Consider the following 23,425-nt stretch of genomic DNA (forward strand, 5'->3'; position numbering starts at 1 on the left):
GGTGTATGTAAACTTCTGACTTCAACTGTAGAGCCATGGCTACATGGAACTCTATTCCACTGATGCAAGCAGTAGAATCAGATATTATTTTTTTTTACAGATAAAAATGCACCTTATGGAACAGCGGGGACTGTGAAGAGACACACACACAGGCACACATACACATGATAAGACACGCACTTTACACACACGTACACATAGATGTTGTATGGTAAATATGTGATAGTGGAGTAGTGGCCTGAGGGAACACACTAAATGTATTGGATAAGGTGTAATGTCATGTAAAATTTTTAAATTGTATATAACTGCCTTAATGTTGCTGGACCCCAGGAAGAGAATCATTAATAAATACAAAATACACATTTAGTGCAAGATATCTACGTGCTCGTTCCTGTCATGTAGTGAACGCGCGCTCCGAAGCAAGTAGGATGAGTGGCTGTATGCGCTTACCATGAGTTATTTTGATAACAGTGAAAATACATCGATCAAATCCATGCATCAGAAGTTAGAAAGCATCCAAAATTACAAGTTAGATCTATTAGACCTCGTTGTAGTTTCATTTCTCTCTTTCAATAAATTTCTCTGCAAACCAGAAAATGTTGTGTGCTAAAGATGACAAAGTAGACAGAAGGTCACAAGTGCCTCCTTAAAAGCGTCCTGGGTTCTAACCAAAGACAACATGCACTTCACAGACACGGAGGTATTTAAAAAGTGCATGGTGACAGTTTTGGAGGAATTGGCTACAGACAAGTCTATGGATAGCATAATTGCATCTGTCAAACAGGTGCCCCTGTCTGCGTCAACAGTCGGCCGCCACATCCATGCGCTGGCGGATGATGTGCATACGATTGTTCTGGAGGATGTTAATGAGAGTACTAACACCGATGTAGCACAGTTATATGTCTGTTATTTTGATGGAAATGAATTTAAAGAAGCGCTACTGGCACTGATTCCCTTCGAATTACACACCACCGGGGACATCATATTCCCAAAGCTGGAAGAATTGTTTAGGCAGCATGGCCTGTCATTCGAAAAAGTCAACTTTGTGACGGGGCTCCTGCTATGGTGGGCAGACACAGGGGCCTGGTCAGCAGGTTGAAGGAAAACGCCCCCCAAATGAATGGCTTGCACTGTCTCATCCATCAGAGTGTGCTGTGTACCAGCCTAGGGCTGTATCGGTCATAACATTTTGTCAGCCGGTAATTGTCAAGCAAATAACTGCCGGTCTCATGGTAATTGACCGTTAATTAACATAAACACATTTAGCATCTCCTGTCTTCCACACACAGCCTACAAGCCACTGATGCAGACCTTTGGAACATCTACATTTAAAAAAAGTCTAAAAATCCACGTAATATAGCCTACACCATCACAATAAATCCATAATTTATTTTAGACAGGTCTAAAGAACATGATATGAAGAAAATGTAGTCTATTTCAGAATAACATAATAGCATACTCTGAGTTGTCCCTATGTTAGGCCCTGATCTGGCTATGCCATATGGCTGTGGGCTACACTAGTCATTTAGCAGACAAGATTTCTTAGAATTCCGTAGCATTCATTTATATTATTTTATAGTATGAAGAATACAATTGAACATAGCTGAATAAAATAGAAAGGATATTTTCTCCAAACGATTTGAGGGAGTGCGCACATGCGGCTATTCAGTGTTGAGCAGTTAACGAAGAAACAGGTACTCCTATATGCTTAATTTAGAGTTATTTATGTAACTTTAGTTGTGATACAAATGTTGGGCTATATATTTTGATTTTTGAATACATTCTAAGGCTGCATGATGCGACTAATGATGATTTGAAAAAAGTTACATGATTTGCGCAGGCTGTACACACTTCATCAGTCTCTCATTCACAATTTGATAAGCACTTGATAATGCCTCAATTTTTTTTAAATAGAAGCAATGTGCTTAATATTAGGAAGGTTTAGAAATAAATATAGTAGGCATAGCCTATAGAAAGCTTTTAATAGAGGCCATCACTCTTGTTTTCTCAAGCAATTGCATAACCTATAGAAATGTTGCGCAACATGAGCTCATGGGCTCTCATGAAGTGTTTGATTAAATGTTCGATTACATTTGCATTGACGTCAGAGTGATTAGAGGGACAATAGAGTGCTGAATACCAGGCAGTTAGCAAGTTTGGTAGGCTACTAATGAATATCAGTAGCATCAGAGCTTGGAGAAGTCTAATTACTGATGATCTCCTGCTTCACAACGACATGCGCTGGCTGAGTAAAGGAAAAGCACTGAAGCGGTTCTTTGAGCTGCATGACCAGGTTGTGGATTTTCTCCCAAAAATGAGGGCAGAAGCTGACCACATTCGTATTCTGGAAATATAGGAATTCCTCTCGAGTGTTGCTTTTTTTGGTTATATTCTGTCACTTAAATGGGTTAAATCTGCAGTTGCAAGGAAGAGGGAAAACAGTTGTGGACATGGTTTAAAAATTTTAGGTCTTTACTAGGAAGTTTGAGTTGTTCGATTTGGACTTTTCATCTGGAAGGCTACTGCACTTCAGCACACTGAAGAAACGACAGGCAGAGGGACCAGAACGGAGCATTGTCGCAAAGGTGATGGAAGATTTCATCAAGCAGCTGAGGGATAACTTCTCCCCCAGATTTGAAGACTACAGCATGCCCAATTAAAGATATCATTGTGTTTGTACATGATCCTCTTACAGTCCGCCCAGGTGGAGAATTCACCTCCCTTGCTAAGAAAACAATACCCTCGCTGGATGAGGCGATGCGCTCAAATCAGTGATGCGCTCAGGAGTGCCGAGTCCCTGAGTGCGTTTTGGGTGGCATGCTCAATGGAATACAGCACAATAAAGAAACTTGCATTTTATGTGCTAAAAATGTTTGGATTGACTTACACCTGCGAGTCCTCCTTTTCCTCCTGACATGAACCGGCTTTCACAGAAGTCAATCAAGGACTGCCTGCGCATCAAAATCACATCCATCTCACCCTACATCCACAAGATTGTGACCGAGGGGATAAATGCAACTTTAACCATTAAGTAAGTAACTTAATAGCCTATATGCCTGTATTTAGTAAATACTAACATTATTGTGAGTGCTTATCCAGGGCTATTTAGGTCTCATGCTGACAGTATTTTCTGTTTGTTCTGTCATTACAGGAGTAGGCTATCCCGAGACTCACGATACAGACATTCAGACATTTACAGACATCGCTTTTTTTCTTGAAATGATTGTTTTATGTAGGATGCTACATTTTTGGTCATTTGCAATTATAAGTAGGCCTAATTAAATAAATCCCACTTCTATTAGGCCACATATTTTTTTATTGTGAAAGACGCTGTTAAGCCATAGCCTACCTCAGCCAGTTAAGTTATTTTATATAGGCCTAGGCTCGGAAGAAATAGACTCCAATTAAACCCTCTTGTTGTTTATAAAGTCAAATTAAAATGAAGATTATTGTTGAAATGAATTACTCGACTGGTGTAGTTTTTCTCCATCTGCTGCTGTGTGCCACTTGCATAACAAGTTAGCTATATTTTCAGCACCAGGCCTCCTATTTTGTGCTACGGTTGCAGTTTTACGTTTCAGCACCACCAAATGGTCCACTGCCTGCTTTATTAGTTGACTGTCTCCTGCATTCTCTCTCGTCATGAATGAAGTTCAAACTTAACTTTTGCATTATTTAGGTTGGAAAACTTCCTTCTTGAGATATTGCATTTGTGACTTTTTGCATTTCGGGTCTGAGATTTTTTTTATTATTATTATTATTAATTTTTTTATATTCAGAATCCCTTTTGGGGGCTTTGGGGTGCCGAATAATATTGCTGGCGGGCCAGATTTGGCCCGCGAGCCGCCAGTTGGGGAACCCTGCTATAGCCCAATCAGTCCTTGTAGGTTATGTTCGTCAGTTTCCCATGGAAATATCAAGTTCATATTTGCAAGATTGGGGAGGTAGGCTACTAAAGACATGTAGGCCTAAAAATAAATTAAGCAGAGACAAATAAATAAATTAAACACAAAAGAGTTCCAAAGACAAATATTAAACCAAACTGTAGCACTTTGGAAGAGGAAAAAGCAGTCGGGCTATAGCCTAGTCCAATCAGTCGTTGTAGGTAGGTTATGTTTGTCAATTTCCTATGGAAATATCAAGTTCATGTTCGCAAGAATGGGGAGAAAGGCTATAGATATGAACGCAAAATATCAGCGTGGTTGCTTTGCCATAATCAGTTCAGTTTTTATCAAGTTCTGTTTCAATATTAATCAGGCAAGGCGGATAGTCCATGTAGGCTTGAGGCATTGTGTTAAGGAATGAATGAAATGTAGGCACTTTGTGGTGTATATGGAAATAGCTTATCTTATTCAGTGAGGGCTGTAAATTTCCTCCTTGAAGTATCTATCCACGTCTTGGCCAGATTGGAAGGTTATGTCCCGGTCTTTGTGGGGGATTTTGAGACTCGCCGGGTAGAGTAGTTTGAATCTTATTTCAGTGTTGTAGAGGTCAGATTTAACCTTCTTAAATAACGGTCGCTTTTTGGATACCTCCGCAGTATAGTCGGGGAAGAGTTGGATGTTGCCTTGGTAGGAGAGCTGTATTGTCGCTGCTGCCTGGAGAACACGCTCCTTCATGCAAAAGATTAAAAACTAAACCTTGTATTTTAATTGTTAGAGAGAGTGTGTGTGTGTGTGTGTGTGTGTGTTTGCGTTCAGGGTGCGAATTCGCTGAATTTCATCCTCATCTGAGCTCCTTTATGCATCGATTTTCCTTTGTACTTCCTAATTTTCACCATTTGTTTGCTATGATAAAAATAATATTAATTCCAATGCATTAGATTTATCAGTTGATTTATCATTGTTTGCTTTTGTCAGTCAGCTGTTTAGAGCTCTCATTACTTTGTTTTTCAGGTGTGCGCGGGTACTGTTGTTCTCCGTGCCATCCATGGCCAGAAGTAGTAGACCGTTTATTTAGCTTTATTATTTTCTATCAATATTTGTTTTCTTTCCTGGATCAGCTGATGATGGTCGACAATATCACCAGACAACTAGCCTACAGCTAGACACCAATGCGCAATCAATCCATCCAACAAGTACGTTAATGACAGTAGGCCTATAGTTGGCTCTTCTAGTTAAAAGCATTCGAACATGTTTTGATTCAACTCATGTATTATACTGAATGTAGGCTACCTGTTCTACGTGTGTTTATGCGTGTAAAATTGCCTCGGCTGAGAGGGTAGGCCACCGGTAGTGGTGTAGGCCTTGTGGAGGGTAAACGCCATTTACCCACCGTTTTCTGAAAAATGCATTGAAAGTATAGGGAGCGTTCATTTTTTCACCACGACCAGCAATTAAAGTTTACCCACCAATTTTTTCCCCACTACATCACTGGCTACCGGTGGGCCTATTTGAAGTTCATGTTAATACACATTGTAGCCTAGTCTAGTACGTTTTTCCCGGGACAGTTTCAGCCCCATTTCAGGTGTCCCGACTTTCAGAGTACAAAAAAGGTAAATTTGTCAGCAAAACGCATCAATTAATGTAGACCTAATCAATAACAATCACTGAATGTCATTAGGCACACTTTTTGGTGTTTTGTAACAAGATGTATATTTCCATTCATCAAATGGCACGAGTATACATGCAGTTTGGATGCTGGTATTATTTTGGAGTGGATGAACATGCACAGATAGCCTACTTTTGAAGTGATTTGTTTGACAATCACATGAAATATCATGACTGTTTGTGTTTATACCACATTAAAAGGTAGTTCAAGTTTTTACCATTTAAATTATGTCTTTATTATTAGGCCCATAACATTTTATGAAGCGCGTACACTCAATAGAGACCCCCGAATGTCATGGTGTGTGTGTGTGTGTCAGGGTCTCCATTAGGAAAATGTGGCGCCGTACGACCTGTCTGGGAAGATTTTAATTTACCGGCCATTTGCGAAATTTTACCGGACCCATATGCATTGAGTGCATAAACCCATTAGGGCGTCCACCCAGGGTGCTCGGAATGACAGAAATCACATTTAGATAATGGTAATTTATCTTAACAGAACATGCAACTCCTGTAATGAAGCAGCCAATAAAACATAATTTTCAAACATTTGCCAAAATGAGAGCGGTTCCATATGTGACAGAGATGAAAATCTCTGTTAGAAACTTAGAAAGAAGGGGAATCTAAAGACGCAAGAGCAAGAATGAGTTGCTAATATGACTAGGATTGGTTTTGGCTTCTGGACAAAGAAAGAAAGTATGAACCAATAGAACAGGAGAGAAATGGCATAGCGGCAGGTCCAATATGCTAGGGTAGTAAATTGAAATACATTTTCCAAAATTATACAGAAATAAATAAAATACTTCACCAGAAAGCATGACTAAGCCACAGAGGAATCGAGGATCATTAGCTTCTTTTTTAAAATAGCTATGGATTGTTTGAAATTACAAGCTCATAGGCCTATGCCTATTTGGGAAGCACCCAATTTGGGAAGCGCGCGTGGCAATAGGCCTAGCTGATTATTGAGTTGCGGCTGTCAGTGAAAAGCATCTAAAATATTTGTGAAGATAATGTGTCTTGAGTATAATTTAAAATGTTGAGACAAGAAGAAGGGGAGGGGTGTGTGTCGAAGATACAGTATAGGCGAGTCTCTTTCCAGAATGGCTCAGCTGTCTCCCATCAATTCTTGCGCATTCGTTGTTTCATTGTGTGCATTGTTTGACCTTTGATTTATTGTTTTTTTAAAGCAATTCCCCATTACATACAGTGGGGAGAACAAGTATTTGATACACTGCCGATTTTGCAGGTTTTCCTACTTACAAAGCATGTAGAGGTCTGTAATTTCTATCATAGGTACACTTCAACTGTGAGAGACGGAATCTAAAACAAAAATCCAGAAAATCACATTGTATGATTTTTAAGTAATTAATTTGCATTTTATTGCATGACATAAGTATTTGATCACCTACCAACCAGTAAGAATTCCGGCTCTCACAGACCTGTTAGTTTTTCTTTAAGAAGCCCTCCTGTTCTCCACTCATTACCTGTATTAACTGCACCTGTTTGAACTCGTTACCTGTATAAAAGACACCTGTCTACACACTCAATCAAACAGACTCCAACCTCTCCACAATGGCCAAGACCTGAGAGCTGTGTAAGGACATCAGGGATAAAATTGTAGACCTGCACAAGGGTGGGATGGGCTACAGGACAATAGGCAAGCAGCTTGGTGAGAAGTCACCAACTGTTGGCGCAATTATTAGAAAATGGAAGAAGTTCAAGATGACGGTCAATCACCCTCGGTCTGGGGTTCCATGCAAGTTCTCACCTTGTGGGGCATCAATGATCATGAGGACGGTGAGGGATCAGCCCAGAACTACAGGGCAGGACCTGGTCAATGACCTGAAGAGAGCTGGGACCACAGTCTCAAAGAAAACCATTAGTAACACACTACGCCGTCATGGATTAAAATCCTGCAGCACACGCAAGGTCCCCCTGCTCAAGCCAGCGCATGTCCAGGCCCGTCTGAAGTTTGCCAATGACCATCTGGATGATCCAGAGGAGGAATGGGAGAAGGTCATGTGGTCTGATGAGACAAAAATAGAGCTTTTTGGTCTAGACTCCACTCGCCGTGTTTGGAGGAAGAAGAAGGATGAGTACAACCCCAAGAACACCATCCCAACCGTGAAGCATGGAGGTGGAAACATCATTCTTTGGGGATGCTTTTCTGCAAAGGGAACAGGACGACTGCACCGTATTGAGGGGAGGATGGATGGGGCCATGTATCGCGAGATCTTGGCCAACAACCTCCTTCCCTCAGTAAGAGCATTGAAGATGGGTCGTGGCTGGGTCTTCCAGCATGACAACGACCCGAAACACACAGCCAGGGCAACGAAGGAGTGGCTCCGTAAGAAGCATCTCAAGGTCCTGGAGTGGCCTAGCCAGTCTCCAGACCTGAACCCAATAGAAAATCTTTGGAGGGAGCTGAAAGTCCGTATTGGCCAGCGACAGCCCCGAAACCTGAAGGATCTGGAGAAGGTCTGTATGGAGGAGTGGGCCAAAATCCCTGCTGCAGTGTGCAAACCTGGTCAAGACCTACAGGAAACGTATGATCTCTGTAATTGCAAACAAAGGTTTCTGTACCAAATATTAAGTTCTGCTTTTCTGATGTATCAAATACTTATGTCATGCAATAAAATGCAAATTAATTACTTAAAAATCATACAATGTGATTTTCTGGATTTTTGTTTTAGATTCCGTCTCTCACAGTTGAAGTGTACCTATGAAAAAAAGTACAGACCTCTACATGCTTTGTAAGTAGGAAAACCTGCAAAATCGGCAGTGTATCAAATACTTGTTCTCCCCACTGTATGTCACCAGTATTAAATGTACCGTTACTGCATGTATTAATTACAGCCATTTACCGTTCTCATTCTCGGAGTGAAAATGTTGTTTGCAGAGTTCACAACCTGCTACACTTGTGAGAAACACGTTTTGGTTTATTTCATAACCATAATTGACAAGTTTTGTCAATTTCTTTCATTATTTTGTTTCTAGTGCTCCATTTGAGCAATGGGCATGTGTCTGTTTTTCTGTCCTGTTAATGTTGAGGGAGCGCGCGCGTCCCTAAGAACGCATAGAAGTAGCCTACCTGGCCTGCTGCGCGGAAATGTAGGAAGGTTTTTTTTTTTTTTACATAAATTGCGAATGATAATTTAGCCTATTAGAACTATAGTTGCTCACTGTAGGCTATTTGAAAAATCTTTCCAACTATCTCCCCCTCGATAATCACCCAGCCTTGATGTGAAAGAGCTAAATATCATGATCTGATGAGCCCATACAGTGCCTTCAGAAAGTATTCAGACCCCTTGACTCAAATGGATCAAATCGTTTTTCCCCTCATCAATCTACACACAATACCCCATAATGACAATGCAAAAACAGGTTTTTATAAATTTTTGCTAATTTATTCAAATTAAAAACTGAAATATTACATTTACATAAGTGTTCAGTGTTGAAGCACTTTTGGCAGCGATTACAGCATCGAGTCTTCTTGGGTATGACACTACAAGCTTGGCACACTTGTATTTGGGGAGTTTCTCCTATTCTTCTCTGCAGATCCTCTCAAGCTCTGTCAGGTTGGATGAGGAGCGTTGCTGCACAGCTGTTTTAAAGGTCTCTCCAGAGATGTTCGATCAGGTTCAAGTCCGGGCTCTGGCTGGGCCACTCAAGGACATTCAGAGACTTGTCCCGAAGCCATTCCTGCGTTGTCTTGGCGGTGTGCTTAGGGTCGTTGTCCTGTTGGAAGGTGAACCTTCACCCCAGTCTGAGGTCCTGAGCGCTCTGGAGCAGGTTTTCATCAAGAATCTCTCTGTACTTTGCTCCGTTCATCTTTCCCTCGATCCTGGCTAGTTTCCCAGTCCCTGCTGCTGAAAAACATCCCCACAGCATGATGCTGCCACCACCATGCTTCACCGTAGGGATGGTGCCAGGTTTCCTCCAGATGTGACGCTTGGCATTCAGGCCAAAGAGTTCAATCTTGGTTTCATCAGACCAGAGAATCTTGTTTCTCATGGTCTGAGAGTTTTTAGGTGCCTTTTGGCAAACTTCAAGCGGGCTGTCATGTGCCTTTTACTGAGGAGTGGCTTCCGTCCGGCCACTCTACCATAAAGGCCTGATTGGTGGAGTGCTGCATAGATGGTTGTCCTTCTGGAAGGTTCTCCCATCTCCACAGAGGAATTCAAGAGCTCTGTCAGAGTGACCATCGGGTTCTTGGTCACCTTCCTGACCTTATATAGACAGGTGTGTGCCTTTCCAAATCATGTCCAATAAATGGAATTTACCACAGGTGGACTCCAATCAAGTTGTGTCTTTGTGAGACGCAGAGTAGGCAAAGGGATGATCTCCGCATGTGTGGTTCCGACCGTGAAGCATGGAGGAGGAGGTGTGATGTTGTGGGGGTTTCTTTGCTGGTGACACTGTCTATGATTTATTTAGAATTCAAGGCACACTTAACCAGCATGGCTACCACAGCATTCTGCAGCGATACACCATCCCATCTGGTTTGCGCTTAGTGGGACTATCATTTGTTTTTCAACAGGACAATGACCCAAAACACACCTCCAGGCTGTGTAATGGCTATTTGACCAAGGAAAGTGATGGAGTGCTGCATCAGATGACCTGGCCTCCACAATCACCCGACCTCAACCCAATTGAGATGGTTTGGGATGAGTTGAACCGCAGAGTGAAGGAAAAGCAGCCAACAAGTGCTCAGCATATGTGGGAACTCCTTCAAGACTGTTGGAAAAGCATTCCTCATGAAGCTGGTTGAGAGAATGCCAAGAGTGTATAAAACTGTCATCAAGGCAAAGGGTGTCTACTTTGAACAATATAAAATATATTTTGATTTGTTTAACACTTTTTTGGTTACTACATGATTCCATATGTGTTACTTCATAGAAGTATACTTTTTTTATTTTACTAGGCAAGTCAGTTAAGATCAAATTATTATTTACAATGACGGCCTACACCGGCCAAACCGGGACGACGCTGGGCCAATTGTGCGCCGCCCTATGGGACTCCCAATCACGGCCGGTTGTGATACAGCCTGGAATCGAACCAGGGGGTCTGTAGTGATGCAGTGCCTTAGACCACTGCGCCTCTCGGGAGCCCAGTAAGGCTGTAATGTAACAACATGTGGAAAAAGTCAAGGGGTCTGAATACTTTCTGAAGGCACTGTATATCCAGTGGAAACGTCATAAAATACCTGAACACTTTCCCTTGGGCAAAAACAGCTGTCTGTCCTGAGCTCACTGGCGCAGGAAACTCTAAGCGCCTGGAATAGGCTAGTTGATAAGATGTTGCAAGAGTGCTAGCGAAAGCTTCGGGCCTGACACAGTTGAATGATTTGATACAAATGTTGCACTTCACTATAGCTCAAGTCAAGAAAGAGGCTGAGAAGAGAAATGAATGCGATTGAAAGAAACTGAAATTTCATAATATTTTCAACTGTTTTTATTTGTTGGCTTTATGTATTTTTACCTAGTTTGGATAAGAGCGTCTGCTAAATGATGTAAATGTAAATGTACATTTAGTTGACCATTGAAGTTATAGGCTTACTGCTGCATTGTCATATAGGCTATCAGCTCCATGTGCTCATTTCTTTAGCTGCCAATGGATCAAGGGATATCAATGTGTCCATATGGCAGAGGCTGGTGCTCACCAATTAGTTGAATTTTGTTGATTTTTATCATTTTAATTTAGATTTGTATGATTAACCACGTGACAATGATTTGGAGAAATGAAAACATTATCATTGAAATGAAACTGTTCCACGAAAATGCGCATATTAAATCATAACTGGCACGCAGATAGGTTAATGGTAGGATAAATTGTAAGCTTCCCCAAACTTGAAACACAGTTATAGGATTTTGCCTATAGGCTACTTTGAAGCAAGGTGAGTAGACATGCCTCATAATATGAAGTAAAATTTGCCGGTTTCAAACAATTAAGTATGTTTTCAAAATGCATACTGCCTCCAGCTCACATGTTGACGCGCTGATAGTCTGTTGCCTGCACTTAAAAGGTGATTCGGAGCGGGCATTAAATTACCAGTTGAGAAATAACTGTTTTAACATGCGATTGCATTTAAAATTGTTGCGCAATTAATGGGCTTATAAAAGCACATGTTTTACTCCAGCAGCAACCAAGATAAATGATGACTAATTAAAATACATACACCAAATGAATTCACTAAATAATGCAAATTAACCTATAGACCGATAAGCATGAGGTCAAATGTATTTACATCGACTAGTATTTCCATAAATTATTATTTTTTTGATGGTGGAGAGAACATTTGTAGAAAAAAAATCATTTCCTGCAATTCTACACATTTTGCCATTGGACAGAGAGAAGAAATTTGCAATTTTACTGCTAATTTCCTGCAATTATACAGATTTTGCAATTCTACCCATTTTGTAAGGCTTATGTCACTTATGCCTGGAACCGGCCCTGTGTGTGCATGAGTGTGTGTGTGTGTGTGTGTGTGTGCATGCATGCCTGTGTGCGTGTGCCTGCTTGCATCTGTGTGCATCTGTGTGTGTGTAGACTGAATGAGTTTGCATGAGCATTGAGTAAGCCTTCCTCGCCCTTTTGATTTCAAAATACCACTGTTGTTATGCTCTCAAATGATAGGCTGCTACATCAACAGTATCCAGAGGCCGTTCAGAGTTCACTCTGGTTTTGACTGCTCTCTCTCTTTCCATGTGTTGAATGTTTCTTAGTTGGCTAGCTGCTGTGACAATAATAATAATAATAATAATAATAATAATCTATAAAATATCAAGCCGACAGACACAATCAATTCCCTATTCTGCATGATGAAGAGGAATGCCTGTTCTGTATAATACGGTTCTTTCTGAGCATACTTTGCACCCTGACCCCACCCTGAATAAAAAGACCCTGGCGAGTCAAGCTTTTCTTGAAGTTTCTTGTTGATTCATTTTTATGTTGTTTTCTCAATGTTTCCTTTGACAGATGCTGGATGGACTCCTTCGGCGGCACGGCTCTCGCCCCTCCCCCCGACCCCTGTCACTCAACTTCAGCACCTTCTCAACCCCGCCCCCAAGCCCTGATATGGACAATAGCGATCATCCAATCAGGAGGTGAGGATCAACTCCAAGGATTAACATTCAGGGTGGTCATAAAACTATAGCCAGTCTGAAATCAACCCCAAGCCCCATTCCTTATGTAGTGGATGGCAGATGGCACTACAGAGAGTTGCACTACCATCTCAATGGTACACCTAACATGCAATAACTGGAAATGTGAAGAAAAAAAAGATTGGTGGAAGCGATAGGGCAGAAACTCCGCTTTGTACAGTGGGGGAAAAAAGTATTTAGTCAGCCACCAATTGTGCAAGTTCTCCCACTTAAAAAGATGAGAGAGGCCTGTAATTTTCATCATAGGTAAACGTCAACTATGACAGACAAAATGAGGAAAAAAAATCCAGAAAATCACATTGTATGATTTTTTATGAATTTATTTGCAAATTATGGTGGAAAATAAGTATTTGGTCAATAACAAAAGTTTCTCAATACTTTGTTATATACCCTTTGTTGGCAATGACACAGGTCAAATGTTTTCTGTAAGTCTTCACAAGGTTTTCACACACTGTTGCTGGTATTTTGGCCCATTCCTCCATGCAGATCTCCTCTAGAGCAGTGATGTTTTGGGGCTGTCGCTGGGCAACACAGACTTTCAACTCCCTCCAAAGATTTTCTATGGGGTTGAGATCTGGAGACTGGCTAGGCCACTCCAGGACCTTGAAATGCTTCTTACGAAGCCACTCCTTCGTTGCCCGGGCGGTGTGTTTGGGATCATTGTCATGCTGAAAGACCCAGCCATGTTTCATCTTCAATGCCCTTGCTGATGGAAGAAGGTTTTCACTCAAAATCTCACGATAGATGGCCCCATTCATTCTTTCCTTTACACGGATCAGTCGTCCTGGTCCCTTTGCAGAAAAACAGCCCCAAAGCATGATGTTTACACCCCCATGCTTCACAGTAGGTATGGTGTTCTTTGGATGCAACTCAGCATTCTTTATCCTCCAAACACAACGAGTTGAGTTTTTACCAAAAAGTTATATTTTGGTTTCATCTGACCATATGACATTCTCCCAATCCTCTTCTGGATCATCCAAATGCACTCTAGTAAACTTCAGACGGGCCTGGACATGTACTGGCTTAAGCAGGGGGACACATCTGGCACTGCAGGATTTGAGTCCCTGGCGGCGTAGTGTGTAACTGATGGTAGGCTTTGTTACTTTGGTCCCAGCTCTCTGCAGGTCATTCACTAGGTCCCCTCGTGTGGTTCTGGTATTTTTGCTCACCGTTCTTGTGATCATTTTGACCCCACGGGGTGAGCTCTTGCGTGGAGCCCCAGATCGAGGGAGATTATCAGTGGTCTTGTATGTCTTCCATTTCCTAATAATTGCTCCCACAGTTGATTTCTTCAAACCAAGCTGCTTACCTATTGCAGATTCAGTCTTCCCAGCCTGGTGCAGGTCTACAATTTTGTTTCTGGTGTCCTTTGACAGCTCTTTGGTCTTGGCCATAGTGGAGTTTGGAGTGTGACTGTTTGAGGTTGTGGACAGGTGTCTTTTATACTGATTAATACAGGTAACGAGTGGAGGACAGAGGAGCCTCTTAAAGAAGAAGTTACAGGTCTGTGAGAGCCAGAAATCTTGCTTGTTTGTAGGTGACCAAATACTTATTTTCCACCATAATTTGCAAATAAATTCATTAAAAATCCTACAATGTGATTTTCTGGAGAAAAAAATTCTCAATTTGTCTGTCATAGTTGACGTGTACCTTTGATGAAAATTACAGGCCTCTCTCATCTTTTTAAGTGGGAGAACTTGCACAATTGGTGGCTGACTAAATATTTTTTTCCCCCACTGTATGTCAAAGGGTTAGATTTGACCATATTGCTTATAGTTATCCAATCCATACCCACTTTACTCCCTCTAAGGATTGTGTAAGTGTGCAACACAGCTGGCCTATTGGCTACAGGGTATTTGAACTTTGACCCATTGATTGTGTGTAACATTTTTGGCCTTACGCAACATTGCTGAGTTGTTTCATCAGTTAATACTGAAAGGTTCTGCAGGAATGGTTAAAGGGAGTAATCAAAGAGTGTGGGGTTTTGTGGGGGAGGTATAGTGACACACACACACAGAGATCAGAACAGCACAGAAAATGTGGTCATACCCTGTGTGTGTAGTGTTTGTGTGTGAGTGTGTGAGTGTGTGTGTGTGTGTATGCATGCTGGTGTGTATGAGCTTCTTTCTGTGTCTATCCAAGTGCCTATGTGTACTCCATGCCTGTGTGTGTTCCTGTGTCTGTGGGAGTGTTGAAGAGGTCTATTGTTCGGTCTGGTGTCAGCAGACTTGGACTGTGTGGGTTTGACCAGAAACACAAGCATTTATTCACTCTGTACTTTAACCCCTCCACCAATCAGAATACTAATTTTGAATCCTTTTCACCAATCAGACCAACTCTAACCTCCTAACCAACCATACTTCAACCCTTTAACCGCCCTCACTAATCATATCACTGCATTTTATCTATTTTCTGTGCTGTAGTTTCCACTTCTGTCTTTTTAGTCCTTCTCCCATCAGAGCATTGCTTTCTCGTCTCATTCCCGGCCGTGTTGCCCATAACCACTGATACAGGGACAGATCGTTTCATCCTACTACCGCTTAAGGTTAGGATTGGGGGTTGGGTAATCTGATCCAAGATCTGTTGTTACCTCAAACTGTCTTATGTTTCTAACAGGAGAGCCTAGAAGCCTAGCGAGGCTACTTCCTATATCGTAGCTTGTCTCGCTGCATCTTTTGTCCCGCGATACATCCCATGCCACGCAGGAAACCGTCTCTCATTGTACCTTATTGTGTCGCTGTTTCCTGTTCCTGTTTTTGTTGTCAAAGAGCTAGACTTCTTCCTGTTAAGCTCATGGTGTCGCTATCAGGTAAACAGCAAAAAACAATGTTATTAGTTCCCTCTCTCTGCAGTCCCACAGGCATATGCAATTGATTTTGTGCTGTGAATGAATTTATTGTATTTGTATGTCCGCATGTATGTGTGTATCAGTGGAGGCTGCTGAGGGGAGGACGTCTCATAATAATGTATTTGATACCATTCCACTAATTCCGCTCCAGCCATTACCACAAGCCCGTCCTCCCAATGAAGGTGCCACTAACCTCCTGTGGTGTGAGAGAGAGAGAGAGAGAGAGAGAGAGAGAGAGAGAGAGAGAGAGAGAGAGAGAGAGAGAGAGAGAGAGAGAGAGAGTGAGAGAGAGAGAGAGAGAGAGAGAGAGAGAGAGAGAGAGAGAGAGAGAGAGAGAGAGAGAGAGAGAGAGAGAGAGAGAGAGAGAGAGAGAGAGAGAGAGAGAGAGAGAGAGAGAGAGAGAGAGAGAGAGAGAGAGAGAGAGAGAGAGAGAGAGAGAGAGAGAGAGAGAGAGAGAGAGAGAGAGAGAGGCGTGCAAGGGAATGGTATAGTTTTTTTTCTCCTGAGACCTCAGACAATAAGCAATAGAGTCAGACCATGGCCCACCCCTTGCGAAGGACAGCTCTGCTCGCCCCTCCTTCTTCCTCCTCCCCTCACCCCTCGCTCTCTTCTCCTCAGTCTCTCATTCAGTCTTCTGCTGTGGTCTCTGCCTCGGCCAGATACAGTCTCTCTTTCCCTCTTTCACTTTATACTCTTTGTTCATACTCTTCTCTTCACACCCCCACCCCTCTCTCTATTCCCCTATTTGAATGATCTCCTTCTTGTTCAGTTTCAAGTCTTTGCTGTAACTCAATGCTTAGTGTGCTGTCTTTCTTTCTTTCTCTCTCCCTCCCTCTCTTCCGTCATGAGAACTCTACACAGGCTGAAGTTGATGAGCTCCCCCAGTCTCAGTGAACTGGGAAAGAGTGAGAAGGGATCACCGGAGGAGAGAGGAGAGAAACAGAAGAGGGCCGGGGCCAATGCTACCTGGAACAGGTATGCTGCAGCCTGACCATGCATGTAGTCTGTGCTTGTTATGAATATTAACTATCATCTAATGGGTAAATGGAATCTGAACCTTACATGTTGGTGTGTGTGTGTGTGTGTACACTAGCATCCACAATGCTGTCATTGCCGTCTTCCAGAAGAAAGGTCTGGCTGACAATGAACTCTATGTCCTCAACGAAGGTGTTAGGTGAGTTACAAACACACACATCTGTTTGCTAGTATGGCATTTATCTGCCATGTGTGTGTGTGTCTGTGCCTGTGTGTGTGTGTTTGTGGGAGGCCATGTGGCCTTGCCAGATATCTCATTATCATTCCAGACCAGATCAGAGCTGTCAGTTCTGTCATATCAGCCTCCATTACAGCCCAGTAAACAACTGGAGTCACACGTATCACACACTATAGGAGAAAACCAACAGGCCACAGAGCTGCGTCAATCATTCACAGCAAATTCTTCAGTGTTAAATCAACACTGACAGTGTTAAATTTAACACTGGGCCAGTGTCTATACGGGTCCACACTTTTGAGCGTTAAATTAACACTGTGCTTAGTGCTGACACTTTGACACTTTGTCATTGTTAGGGAATTAAGACTTTCAGTGTTATGCAATAACACCTCATGTAGTATTTTTTAACACTAGGAAGTGTATATACACTGCTCAAAAAAATAAAGGGAACACTTAAACACAATGTAACTCCAAGTCAATCACACTTCTGTGAAATCAAAATGTCCACTTAGGAAGCAACACTGATTGACAATAAATGTCACATGCTGTTGTGCAAATGGAATAGACAACAGGTGGAAATTATAGGCAATTAGCAAGACACCCCCAATAAAGGACTGGTTTTGCAGGTGGTGACCACTTCTCAGTTCCTATGCTTCCTGGCTGATGTTTTGGTCACTTTTGAATGCTGGCAGTGCTTTCACTCTAGTGGTAGCATGAGACGGAGTCTACAACCCACTCAAGTGACTCAGGTAGTGCAGCTCATCCAGGATGGCACATCAATGCGAGCTGTGGCAAGAAGGTTTGCTGTGTCTGTCAGCGTAGTGTCCAGAGCATGGAGGCGCTACCAGGAGACAGGCCAGTACATCAGGAGACGTGGAGGAGGCCGTAGGAGGGCAACAACCCAGCAGCAAGACTGCTACCTCCGCCTTTGTGCAAGGAGGAGCAGGAGGAGCACTGCCAGAGCCCTGCAAAATGACCTCCAGCAGGCCACAAATGTGCATGTGTCTGCTCAAACGGTCAGAAACAGACCCCATGAGGGTGGTATGAAGGCCCGACATCCACAGGTGGTGGTTGTGCTTACAGCCCAACACCGTGCAGGACGTTTGGCATTTGCCAGAGAACACCAAGATTGGCAAATTCGCCACTGACGCCCTGTGCTCTTCACAGATGAAAGCAGGTTCACACTGAGCACATGTGACAGACTTGACAGAGTCTGGAGACGCCGTGGAGAACATTCTGCTGCCTGCAACATCCTCCAGCATGGCCGGTTTGGCGGTGGGTCAGTCATGGTGTGGGGTGGCATTTCTTTGGGGGGCCGCACAGCCCTCCATGTGCTCGCCAGAGGTAGCCTGACTGCCATTAGGTACCGAGATGAGATCCTCAGACCCCTTGTGAGACCATATGCTGGTGCGGTTGGCCCTGGGTTCCTCCTAATGCAAGACAATGCTAGACATCATGTGGCTGGAGTGTGTCAGCAGTTCCCGCAAGAGGAAGGCATTGATGCTATGGACTGGCCCGCCCGTTCCCCAGACCTGAATCCAATTGAGCACATCTGGGACATCATGTCTCGCTCCATCCACCAATGCCACATTGCACCACAGACTGTCCAGGAGTTGGCGGATGCTTTAGTCCATGTCTGGGAGGAGATCCCTCAGGAGACCATCCGCCACCTCATCAGGAGCATGCCCAGGCATTGTAGGGAGGTCATATAGGCACGTGGAGGCCACACACACTACTGAGCCTCATTTTGACTTGTTTTAAGGACATTACATCAAAGTTGGATCAGCCTGTAGTGTGGTTTTCCACTTTAATTTTGAGGGTGACTCCAAATCCAGACCTCCATGGGTTGATACATTTGATTTCCATTGATAATTTTTGTGTGATTTTGTTGTCAGCACATTCAACTATGTAAAGACAAAAGTATTTAATAAGATTATTTCATTCATTCAGATCTAGGATGTGTTATTTTAGTGTTCCCTTTATTTTTTTTAGCAGTGTAGTTTACACCAACGGTGTTATGCAATAACACCTCATAAAGTATTTTTAACCATTACACAGAGGTCCGTATCTCTTGACAAGGTCACTCACTGTTGGGTTAAGGACATTACAAAAATATTTACAAGTCTTTATTGCCACATGCTCTTATGTAAGGAGTTTTTGTATTTATTTTTATGTAAAATGTTCAATAAGTTCAAATTCAATCCATCATTAATTAAAAATTTTAAATAATAAACAATTCAAACAATAAGAAATTCAAATAAGGCAAACCAAATGTTCATCAAATCAAACAAAAGCAAAAACAAAAGTGATCAATCAATCAATAAAAAAAAAGAATCAGAAGAATCTGTCCGTCAGTCAATGTGTCTGTGTCTTTGTGTTGGGTGAGGGGAAGGGGGTCAGTCTGGGCTGGGCTGGCAGTTGCTGGATGTAGGTGGCAGTTGTGGTTGGTTGGTGCTGTGTCCAGGGTTGTTGTTGGTGTTGGGGCTGGGACTGGAAGTCGTGCTGGTACTGGGACCAGGACTGGAAACCAGGTGTTGGTGCTGGGTCTGGTGCTGGGACTGGAGGAAAGAAACAGGAACCTGGAGCCGGGAACTGGGGCTGCTGCAGGTGCTGGGTCAGGATCTGGGTCTGTAGAGAGGAGGAAGGACAACCTGAGGAGCAAGCAGACACACAAGGGAGTCCTAGATACAGAGGTCAATGGTGGTACTTTCCTGTGGCCTACTCGCTCCGGGTGAATGTGTGATCTTTGGTCTGATCCAGGTCTGTGTTTGATCATTTCGTTGCAGAGGTGGATGAGGGCCTCTAGCGGGTCTTTTGTGTTGTTGGGTGGTTCTTGGCTGTTCACAGGTCTTGGCGTGCCTCCCCACTGATTGCCTGGTGGCCCCCTGTACTGACTTGGTGATAGAATTGAGGGTGCTGGGTCTGGTCTGTCTGTCTTTTCCATTTGGTAATTTTTGTCCAGTTTGACCAGGGGTTTGATGGGGGTGGAGGTGGCTAGGAAAGGATTTGTTGGGGGGAGGGGGGCTGTTTCTGGAACGTCTTCGGTGGTGACGGGTGGGGGCCGTTTCTGGGACATCTTGGATGGTGGGTTAGGCCTTGCCTGTGGAAAGGTCTGGGACTGGTTCTGGGTCTTCGTTGTTGTCTGGTGGAGGGGGTTGGTGGGGTTGGGATTTGGGTTAGGGTTGATGGTGTTGGCCCTTGCCCTGCCGGCATAGGAGCTGGGACAGGTTCTGAAGTAGGTGGCCGCCTTTCCCGCACAGGTTGCAGTGGCGTGTGGAGGTACAGTCTGAGGTGGGATGGTTGTCTTTAAAGATCTTGCAGATGATGGCTGTGCAGACTGCGGCCAGATGTTTTTTATTTTTTATTTTACCTTTATTTAACTAGGCAAGTCAGTTAAGAACAAATTCTTATTTACAATGATGGCCTACACCGGCCAAACCCGGACGACGCTGGGCCAATTGTGCGCCGCCCTACGGGACTCCCAATCACGGCCGGTTGTGATACAGCCTGGAATCGAACCAGGGGGTCTGTAGTGACGCCTCAAGCACTGAGATGCAGTGCCTTAGTCCGCTGCGCCACTCGGGAGCCCAGATGGCCCAGTTCCTGTACAGTTTGGGCTTGCCGTAGTAGTGGACGGAGCCTCTGTTGTTCCCCAGCATGATGGTGCTGGGGAGGTGTTGGACTCTGCCCACTTTGGTTGGGTCTGGTCTTAACTGGACCAGCCATTTTCGTGCCCCAGTCCAGGACCCTCCTAGCCACTGACTTGATGGTGGCGAACCTGCTTAACCAAACTTGCGTGTCATAGTCCTGGATGCATTCATTGTGAAGCTGTACTGTATAACTTGGATTCTGTGTTGGAAAGGGGGTATGCTCTGATTCTGTTAAACGGGGCTGAATCCTTGCCATTTCTGAATTTTTACCAAAACTGTTCTAGTGACTGGGGGGTCTTGAAACGGGCTTCAAATGATTCATGTGGCCCTGGGGGTTTCACCAGGCAATTCAGGTCAGACGGCACAAAGCCCATAGCTCTCTGGAGAACTGTCCTGCTGAATTCCAGGCGGGACATGGTTTCTGGTCTGGCAGTTGTTGTTGCTATTTCTGCTCCTCTGTGATTGGCGGCTCTGTCCTCGGCAGCCTCCTCGTTGGGGATCAGCTTTAACCTCACCGCGTTGTGTCAGCGCATTGCTCCTAGGTTCATCCTGGCCATCTTGCTCAGGTGGGGGTTGTTTTGGGTCTTGATGATGTCTGGTCTGGTTGTTGGTCTGCGCCGGTCCTACGACACAGTAATATACACAGGGGTGAAAGTAGATTACATTTCTTCCTGGTAAGGGACCTCCTATTGCCACATGCTCTTATGTAAGGGTTTATAAAGACTTCAGAACTGGTAGCAGACATGGTCAATCTTTAATAAACATAACCATAGACCACTTAAACTGGTACAACACTTCTACTCACGGGTGACCAAAAATAACTAATTGAAAGCCATGCCCCCACTAAGCCACGCCTCCGATATAATTTCCCAATGTGCGTTGCCTTTTCGGGTGAATTGTAGGTATACCACCCATGACTGTATTTGTTAGTGAAAAAGACATGGTTGTTGAATTTGTTCAATTTCTGTCCTGTGCAAGATGGCCAGGATGAACCTAGGAGCAATGCGCTGACACAACGCGGTGAGGTTAAAGTGAGTTCCTACTGTAGGCGAATGTCATTCAAATTAAACTGTTTATGACAATACATACAGTGCATTCAGAAAGTATTCAGACCCCTTGACTTTTTCCACATTTTGTTATGTTACAGCCTTGGATTATATTTATTTTTTCCTCAGCAATCTACACACAATAATACCCCATAATGACAAAGCGAAAACACGTTTTTAGAAATGTTTGCAAATGTATATTAAACAAAAAATGTATTTACATAAGTATTCAGACCCTTTGCTATGAGACTCGAAATTGAGCTCAGGTGCGTCCTGTTACCATTGAACATCCTTGAGATGTTTCTACAATTTGATTGCAGTCCACCTGTGGTAAATTCAATTGATTGGACATGATTTGGAAAGGCACACACACCTGTCTAAATAAGGTCCCACAGTTGACAGTTAATGTCAGAGCAAAAACCAAGCCATGAAGGAATTGTCCGTAGAGCTCTGAGGCACAGATCTTGGGAAGGGTACAAAAAATGTCTGCAGCATTGAAGGTCCCCAAGAACACAGTGGCCTCCATAATTCTTAATGGAAGAAGTTTGGAACCACCAAGACTCTTCCTAGAGCTGGCTGCCTGGCCAAACTGAGCAATCGGGGGAGAAGGGCCTTGGTCAGGGAGGTGACTAAGAACCCGATGGCCACTCTGACAGAGCTCTAGAGTTCCTCTGTGGAGATGGGAGAACCTTCAAGAATGACAACCATCTCTGCAGCACTCCACCAATCAGGGCCAGACGGAAGCCACTCCTCAGTAAAAGGCACATGACAGCCTGCTTGGAGTTTGCCAAAAGGCACCTGAAGGACTCGGACCATGAGAAACAAGATTCTCTGGTCTGATGAAACCAAGATTGAACTCTTTGGCCTGAATGCCAAGCGTCACGTCTGGAGGAATCCTGGCACCATCCCTACGGTGAAGCATGGTGGTGGCAGCATCATGCTGTGGGGATGTTTTTCAGTGGCATTGACTGGGAGACTAGTCAGGATCGAGGGAAAGATGAACGGAGTAAAGATCAGAGATATCCTTGATGAAAGCCTGCTCCAGAGTGCTCAGGATGTCAGACTGAGGCGAAGGTTCACCTTCCAACAGGACTCCAACCCTAAGCACACAGCCAAGACAACGCAGGAGTGGATTCGGGAGAAGTCTCTAAATGTCCTTGAGTGGCCCAGCCAGAGCCCAGACTTGAACCCAATCGAACATCTCTGGGGAGACCTGAAAATAGCTGTGCAGCAATGCTCCCCATCCAACCTGACAGAGCTTGAGAGGATCTGCAGAGAATAATGGGAGAAACTCCCCAAATACAGGTGTGCCAAGTTTGTAGCGTCATACCCAATAAGACAGAAGGCTGTAATCGCTGCCAAAGGCGCTTCAATTAAGTACTGAGTAAAAGGTCTGAATACTTATCTAAATGTGATATTTCTGTTTTTTATTATTAATAAATGTGCAAAAATTTCTAATAACCAGTTTTTGCTTCGTCATTATGGGGTATTGTGTGTAGATTGATGAATCCACTTTTGAATAAGGCTGTAAAGTAACAAAATGTGGAAAAAGGGAAGGGGTCTGGGTCACATTATGCTGGCTTGCAAAGTGATGTGTAATTCCTATTGGAATCCAGCCAGAGTTAGAACATCCAACAATTTGAATTTTTATTCACCCGCAACTTGCATTCAGAATGACTGTCATGGTTAGGAACATTGATAAAGGAGACTAGCTAAACCATTTAAACTGGAACAACAATTTCAGTAATGGGTGCAAGAAATCTAAGTAACTGATTGAATTAGTTCAGAATTTTTATTAATTTATCTTTGTATAGCATAAAGTGAATCAATCAATAAATCTACATGTAAAAACACAGATATTAAAAACAATCCCAAAAGATCTAGCTGCTGTAGAGCGTGCTAAGAAATATGATAAGGATGGGCGTGGTTTTGATGGGAATGTTTTACTCTCCACAGAGTAAA

General features: G+C 43.4%; 1 protein-coding gene across 1 annotated transcript in view; it reads left to right on the plus strand.

The window, feature by feature from the left end:
* Nucleotides 1-23,425, plus strand: part of LOC311134670 (proline-rich protein 5-like) — a 46,093-nt gene that overhangs the window by 12,309 nt on the left and 10,359 nt on the right. Inside the window, exons 2-4 of the mRNA XM_084168418.1 lie at nucleotides 12,525-12,652; nucleotides 16,407-16,532; nucleotides 16,651-16,731. Coding sequence (XP_084024544.1) covers nucleotides 12,525-12,652; nucleotides 16,407-16,532; nucleotides 16,651-16,731 — 335 coding nt within the window. The remainder of the gene's footprint in view (nucleotides 1-12,524; nucleotides 12,653-16,406; nucleotides 16,533-16,650; nucleotides 16,732-23,425) is intronic.

Source organism: Coregonus lavaretus (assembly GCF_964263955.1).
Source record: "Coregonus lavaretus genome assembly, chromosome: 9".
Lineage (NCBI taxonomy): Eukaryota > Metazoa > Chordata > Actinopteri > Salmoniformes > Salmonidae > Coregonus > Coregonus lavaretus.